Here is a 7,641-nt window from a genome sequence, read left to right on the forward strand (position 1 = left end):
CACGAAAAAAAAATTCCGGGTTTCTGTAGTGTTCGTGGTGGGACCAAATTTGCTCTAAATTTATACATGATTATACTTTTCTGAAAGCTCTCAACAAGCTAAATCTGAAAATCATATTTAAAATTGCAAATTAAATAATTATTTATTAGAAAATCATAAAAACATTTGGGTAACTTTTAAAAATGCAAAAATCATATAAAACAGACCCAGACGGCTAATTTTTGAAAGATCGGGAAACAAATGTCAAAAAAAAATGCAAAAGGGTTTGTGTGCCATTGGATGTGAGATTTTTTTCAAAAAAAAAGTAAGTGAACAGATATGAGAAAAAACTGGGAAATTTCGGAAAAGTTCAGACAATTCTAGACAATTTTCAGGCCCAAATTCCGTCAGCATCGTCGTGATCTACCTGTGGCGGGTGCTGAGAGTGTTGTGGAATGCCAATGGTACCGGGAATCACTGGAGCCGGTAACGGGGCTCCTGGAATCACACTGGCCATCGCGTTCATCGATATTACAGGGTCCGGGTGGGAGACCAGAACGCGTCTGGAAAAATAATTTCAGTGGTTTTAAGGTAAAAGTTTGAATTTGGCTCTCTGAGAGCTTTGATTTAAGTATACTCACGACTAGGTTCGAAAAAAGTTGGGTCCCACCACGAAAACTACAGTAACCCAGTATGCTTTCACGGTGGGACCGAAATTGAAGCAAGCCTAGTCATGATTATACTTTTTTGAAAGCTATTGGCAAGCCAAATCCAGAGATGACATTTAATTGTTAAACGCTTCGAAATTTGGGTCTCGTCACAAAAACCGAAGTGGTTGTTCAATTTTTCGATATTTTTGTGTTAAATATCAAGATTAAATGTTCTTTGATGCAAAATACAAGTTCAGCTCGGAAAGAGGATCGCACTGATTTAAGTATAATCATGCCATACATCACTCAGATTTGAAGAAATTGGGTCTCACTATGAAAACCTTCCCAGGTTACTGTAGTATTCGTGGCGGGACCCAACATTCTGCGAAAACTAGTCTTAATTTTTCTTTTTAAAAGCTCTCAAAAAGCTTAACACAGAATCAAGCTTGAAAATTAGAAAAAAGTTAACATTTCCAACGAAATTTAAAAGAAAGCGTTTAGTTTCTACCAAAAACCCCTTTTCGTGGCGGGACCCTGAATTTCAAAAATTTTCAGACAAATTAATGTTATTCCTGTGTTCAGCTTGTCAATAACTTTAATTGAGGTATAATCATAACATACTTTACTAGAAACAGACTATTATTATATTGGTGTTCAGCTTGTTGATAGCTTCAATTTAAATATAATAATATTATACTTTACTAGAATATGGTCCCGCCACGAGCTAACATTCCCGGGTTACTGTAGTTTTCGTGGCGGGACCGAACTTTTCTTGAAAACTTGGTATGATTATACTTTTTTTAAAGTTCTCGACGAGCCAAATTCACGTTTTTAAAGGTGGTGTAGTCGAATTTTTTTATTGCTTTATTAGACTCAGAATTGTCTGAAAACACCGAATTTCATGATGAAACTTCTTGGAAACTATTCAAAATAAAGTTATGGCCTCTTGAAAAATGGCCTAAAATTAGTGAAAATTTTAAATTTGAAAGTCAAATTTTTTTCACCAATTCTCTTCGTCCATCAACTTTTAAATACCATAATAAAGCTGAAAACGCAAGATAATTGACCATTATACCCAAAATTAGACGACAATTTCAAAAAAAAATTGTTTCCAGCCGCCGCGGCAATGATAAGTTGGTCAAATTTCAAATTTTCACTAATTTTAGGCCACTTTTCATGAGGCCATAACTTTTTTTTTGGAAAGTTTTCAAGAAGTTTCATCATGAAATTCGGTGTTTTCAGACAATTCTGAGTCTAATAAAGCAATAAAAAAATTCGACTACACCACCTTTAAAAATTTTCGCAAAAAAAGTTACCGCTCATTTTCCTGCTTCAACTTCCGAATCAACGCGTCCTTATGCCTCCGGATCGTCTCAATTTCGTCACGAGGCCCACGTGATTTTTCGAGAAGCGCCAGGTGGGTATCTTTTTCAGAAATTGCAGCTAGCAAGGCTTCTTGTCTGAAAAATTGGGTTGTTTAAGAAAATTTCGAAATACTCCAGGAAAAAAATGCTCACTTTAGCTGGAAAAGTTGCTCCAAATGCTGGCGACGCTCAGTTTCGATGGCTCTGATTATTTGATCCCGATCGCCAGTTTCAGACGGGTTTTGCTTGGTGCGACGGAGTTCGGTGATCTGAAAATTTGAGAAAAATGTTAAAAATTTGTTTTTTAAAAATAATTATGTTCAGTTTTTTTTGGGCTTCGTGGCGAGACCCTATTCTAGCAAAGTATGTCATTATTATACTGAAATTTGAGCTACTAACAACCTGAACACAAAAATAACATTCATTTGGTTGAAAAATTATAAAATTCAGGGTCCCGCCACGAAAATGGGGTTTAGTTCAAAACGAGACTTTTTTTGAAATTTTGTGAGAAATTTTTATTTTTTACAAATTTCAAGCTTGAAACTGTGTTGAGCTTGTTGAGAGCTTCCAGAAAAGTATAATCATGTTATACTTTGCTTGCATTCGAAAAAAGTTGGTTCTCATCGCGAAAACTACAGTAACCCAGTTTTCGTTGCGAGACCCAAACTTTCTCAAATTTGAGAAAAGTAGGTCATACTTATACATAAATGAAAACTCTCAGCAAGATAACTTCAAAAATTCCCAAAATAATCTAAAAATCCGAAAATTTTGAAGAAAAACATTTTTTTTTCTGGTGAAATTTCAATATTTTATGAGTTATTCATATTTGCAATAATTTTGGCGTTCTGAAAGCTTCAATTAAAATAAAATCCATACTTCACTCAAATTTGAAGAAATTTGGGTCACGCCGCTAAAACTATAGTAACCCGAAAAAGGTTTTCGTGGCGAGACCCAACTTTTTAAAATTCAAGCAAAGATTATACTGAAATCAAAGTATTCAGCAAGCTAATTACGAATTTTCACAACTTTGCTATTGAAAATGAAAAAAATCACCTCTTTTCTAGCCTCATTCAACTGAGAGGAGACCTGCTGTAAGTGATGCTTCTGCTGCGACAAATGAACTTCCCGTTCAGCCGTAATCGATACCGACTCCCTGAGAGCCTCTTCCAGCTCCTCAATTCTTTTGTGCATATTATTCTGAGCACTCGTGCTTCTGGTCAAAGTTCCCGGTGCACTAGGCGCAGAGGTGGTGCCGGCTCTCGGCGTGTCGTCACGTTTGAGCTGCTTGCATTGGGCTGTCAAGGTTAGATTCTCCTTTTCCAGAGAGTGCACCATTTTGAGCAGCTTCTCAACTTCATTTCTTGCTCCTTCAACGTCTCGTCTCAGCTCATCGGTACCCTTGTCAACCATTGCGTCGTCCAAACTGCAAAATTTGAAAATGAAGTTTTGGGAAAACTATTTTGGAACTTCCAATTTGAAAGTAAAGTATTCTGGTAGATCTTCAAATTTTATAGCCACGTTGTTAACTTGGCTCAAAGATGACGTGCATGTTTTCTGTCAATTTTTAGATGGGAAACAAATACTTCGAAAAAATCAACGCGTTGCAGTCGCGTCGCGGTTCGACCTAAAACTTCAAAAGCACATAACTCGGCTCCCTGCTAACCAAATTTTCTGAAAATTTCACAGAAAACTCACCGCTTCTTTGCTTGCACAAGATCCCGATTCATATCTCCAATCTTCTCATTTTGCGACTCCAGAAGTATATCCCTATCCGACAACTCCTTCTGCAAGTTCTCAATGGTCGCCTTCAACTGTGTCATCTCATTCTGATAGGTCTTCTGTTGCTCCATCGCATCCTTCTCCGCATTTCTCCGCACTTGATCAATGTGCTCGGCGAGCCGCTGTCTCTCTCGTTCTCCTTGCTCAATTTTCTCGGTCATCTCCTTCTCCTTCACCACATCCGGGTGGCTTAGCAGGCGGATCTTAGCCCGATCGAGTTCTTGCTCCTTTTCCCGAACTGTTGTTTCAAGGCTGTCAACTCTGCCGATCAATTGAGAAGTTTTCATCTCGGTCTGCCTGATCAACTCGCCCTTATCCGACACATCAGCCTTGCTGGAACTTAGATCTCTCTCCAGTGCAGCCACACGCTCGTCTTTCTGCTCCAACTGCTTATTCTTACTATCCAGCTTCTGCCTTAACGCATCCACATCACCCTGTAGCAAAGTGTTATGTTGCTCTCGATTTGTCAGCTGATCCTTCAACAACTGAAGATGACCTCTCATCTCATTCGCAGTCTCCTCAGCGGTCTGCATTCTTGTCTGACACCCGAAGAGCTCCTGCTTCTTCTCCGCGAGCTCCACCTCACTTCGATCCATTTTCATGCGCATCGTCGCCATCTCATGACCGGACAGGTTCTTATCAGTAAAATCTCTTGGCTGATTACTCCTTCCCATCCGCTGCCTCATCAGTTCCTCCTCCAACTCCACGATCCTCGCCTGCTTTTCATCGATCCTCCGAAGCGCGTTTTCGATAGCTTGCCGGCCTGATGGATCCTGACTTGCCATCATAGATTGCGTCTCCTTGGTTGTTAGAAGATCCTGAAGCCTCATAATAGTATCCTCTAGCTCTCGAATCCGTCCGTCCATGCCACCGGAGCCGGATTCTAAAGCTGTGGTGAGTTGGCGAATGCGTTCGTCGCGTTCTCGGAGTTCCATTCGGAGTTGTAGCGCTGAAAGAATGAAGACTGTGTAAGAGATTCCTAGGCCAGGTGGCCCTAACCATAAGGAAACCTACAAAAACATGGGTACCCTAGAGCCTTACAGATTTAATCGGTAAGGGGTAAAGCACAGCCAAGGCTTACTTGACGGTAGCCTAAAAAGTCCATGACCCTGGTAGCAGAGGATTTTATGTTTTTAGGATCTTAAGGGCGTTGTTCTGCTTCTAAGGTGTTGGTTTCATTCGAACCAAGATCTTGACCTTTTCAGAAACATTGAACTCCTGGGACCCTTTTGTTTTAACTTGTCATCCGCTTGGGGTTAACAAGCGTTTAAATTAACTTAATTTAATTGCAGGCTTTGAAGCTTATTTTAAAAAAAACACCTAAATTACCTTCGCTAGAACCTAGGCCGTAGTCATTACCGCCACCTCCTCCCGACTGAACCATCCTCTCCAGCTGCGCTATCCGAGTGGCTTCATCACGCCGCATTTGCCTCTCCCTCTGGAACAATTTCACATAGCTAATCATACACTACGGTAGCTCTATTACCTTTAACTCGGGACTCCAAAACGTTTTGATACTATTCATAGTCTGATTTAGCTTCTCCATCATTGTGTCGTATTCGACTTTCAGCTGCTCGTACTCTCTCGCGATGTTCAGGCCACTTCCAGTGCCGGTGGGGATTCGGGATATGCCTGGTTGCATTAGGTCGTAGTCTTGGACTGATGTGGTGGCCATGCTGAAATATTGGAAAATTGAGGAAAAAAGTCTTCCGCGTGTAATATTACACAAGTTTCTACCGATGCTCTGGCCCTGGGTGTTGCCCTTCAAACGCTATAACTTTTTAGCTATTAAACATTTAAAAAAACATAAAAATTTGTTGTAAACTGGAAACATGCTCAAAATTAAAAACTGCACAGTTTCCATGTTGACTACATTTTTGTATCTATTCTTACCTAGGAGATAAGAGGGATTGAAGACCATCGTATCATCCCAGGTAGGCAAGGCAAGTGAAAAGGCAGAGGCTGTTTCGGATCTAACTTTATTGCCTTTAACGATACGAGTTTTTGTCAACTAACAAAATGCTCAAAATTAAAAACAGCATAATTTGTTAGTGGAAAATTTTTTTGTACCTCTAACCTCCTCGACGATATAACAGTTCAAAGTAAAATTACATAATATTATTTGAATCTCCAGAGCTCCCCCACCCCACTTAAAATTCATCTGTTTTGAGCCCCCAATTTTTTTTCGGAAGAGAACGTCAGCAGCAGTCAATGTGTGCAAAAAAATATATATATATACATGCATATTATACTCCCATGAGAGATGAGGAGCAGCAAAAACCCGCAAATTCTTTAAAAATTGGAGGAAATTCAACTGAAAGAACAAAAACTAAAAAATGTTGGTTTTCGGAGGGTCCACCAGCACCACCCCCCCCCCCCCCGCAAATTAAATTAGGTTAGGGTGGGGTCTTGGAGCCGTAGATTTGTGTCGTTTGTGGTGTGTTAACTGGAGGGGGAGGAAGAAACGGTATAGGAAGAAAGGTAAAAGCCCTAATGGATGATTTAGAAGACGGCAGGGTCCTGTCCGACAAGCACTATAGAAACTGGGATCTAGTTTAGGCGGCAACCAAGTCAGGAAATTGACAACGCCACTGGCTTCTGATGGGCAACCAATACAAATTAGACAACACTAAAGGCTCTTAGGATCCTGGCATCCCTAATGACAAGCACACTGACTACTTTTTGTCTACCAGGCAGCCTTACCGACAACCCGGCGACTTTAGAAGCTGTCGACCTCCCCGAATACCCGGCACCCCTAACTAACCTATTATTATGCTGCCAGAACGCATTCTGCGTGGGAATCGGATTCGATAACGCCAGCGATTGCCCACGCTGGAACTGTGTTGGGTGGTGATGTGGTGGATGGTGATGTTGACTTGTGGATATCTCCAATGGAAGGTATGATGGCTGATGTAGAGGTTTCGGTGGAGACGGCTGGAGCATCATATCGTAGTCTAGGGAGTCTTTGTAGGCGTCCAGGACACCAAGGCCGTCCATCGAGCGGTGTTGCCTGGAATTGGATGGTTCTTAGGTAGGCCTCGAGAGTAGTTGGTCTTCGAGGGGCAGGCTGTAGGCCCGTTGGGAGACAGAAAATTTGTGCTTGGTCTTAAATTTTCCTCAGTTTATCCCTAAAAAAGCTACTCACCGTTGCAGTGGGCGCCTCGACGCGGCGGATATGGATGTATGGGGTGGGACTGATGGATAATTCATCGGGTTTCGGCCACTGGAATTCATCACCGATGTTCGGCTGCTGTATGGTGCGGGACCTGAAACGAAAAATTGGAAAATTCTTTTTGGAGCGCACTTGTTGTAGAATTTTTCAAAAAGGTTGTGCCAAATTTAACGAAACGCTTCAACTCTTTTTGCATTAGAGCGCCCTTACATTTTGCGATTGGCGGGAAATTTGAAATGTTCTTTCCAAATTTTTATCAACACACTTTTTTTTTCAAGAGATTGCACATTTTTAGCAAAAACCTCCTCGGTTAAACATTGGAGCACACTGAAATTTGGAATTTTAACAAGCTTTGCAAAAATTGGCATAACTCTGCGAGTTTTGGAGATATGAGAAAGTTATCAACTAACAAACTGTGTGAAATTTTGTGATCTACAATTAGTTAGTCATAAATTTTTTAATAGAGTTTTCAGTTTTTGAGATATTCATGCTTTTCTGGCGAAAAAAAAATCAAAAAAAATTTTTTTTGAGCGAAATTTGTTTAATTTGCAAAAATTTGCAATCTTCTAAAAACTCACCAGGTGCCATATTGTACTGCTCCGGGTAGTTTGATGGTCCGGGTACGTGTTCGTTGTAGGACCACTCGGCGTCCAAGCCGTTACCGTACCACCCGCCGCCGCCTCGATCCAGTTTTTGA

At 40.7% G+C, this 7,641-nt stretch overlaps 1 protein-coding gene and 1 non-coding gene across 2 annotated transcripts; both read right to left on the minus strand.

The window, feature by feature from the left end:
* Nucleotides 1-128: 128 nt before the first annotated feature.
* elks-1 (ELKS/RAB6-interacting/CAST family member 2) lies at nt 129-7,641 on the minus strand. The gene is made up of 10 exons (NM_067928.5): nt 7,523-7,641; nt 6,918-7,038; nt 6,537-6,782; nt 5,259-5,448; nt 5,102-5,210; nt 3,689-4,721; nt 3,047-3,416; nt 2,147-2,262; nt 1,946-2,089; nt 129-542 (listed from the first exon to the last, which is right to left on the minus strand). The coding sequence occupies exons 1-10, from the start codon at nt 7,530-7,532 to the stop codon at nt 371-373; spliced, it is 2,511 nt and encodes an 836-aa protein (NP_500329.1). The 5' UTR covers nt 7,533-7,641; the 3' UTR covers nt 129-370.
* 21ur-14887 lies at nt 1,198-1,218 on the minus strand. The gene has a single exon (NR_053039.1).

The sequence above is a fragment of the Caenorhabditis elegans genome, chromosome IV (assembly GCF_000002985.6).
Source record: "Caenorhabditis elegans chromosome IV".
In the NCBI taxonomy this organism is placed as follows: Eukaryota; Metazoa; Nematoda; class Chromadorea; order Rhabditida; family Rhabditidae; genus Caenorhabditis; species Caenorhabditis elegans.

Excerpts from the sequence above, each read along its gene's own strand:
- elks-1 (NM_067928.5), bottom strand. Across the intron at positions 6,783-6,917 it reads TCGAGGCGCCCACTGCAACG|GCAACACCGCTCGATGGACG; the intron begins GTGAGTAGCTTT and ends ATCCAATTCCAG. Across the intron at positions 2,090-2,146 it reads GAGCAACTTTTCCAGCTAAA|ACAAGAAGCCTTGCTAGCTG; the intron begins GTGAGCATTTTT and ends CCAATTTTTCAG.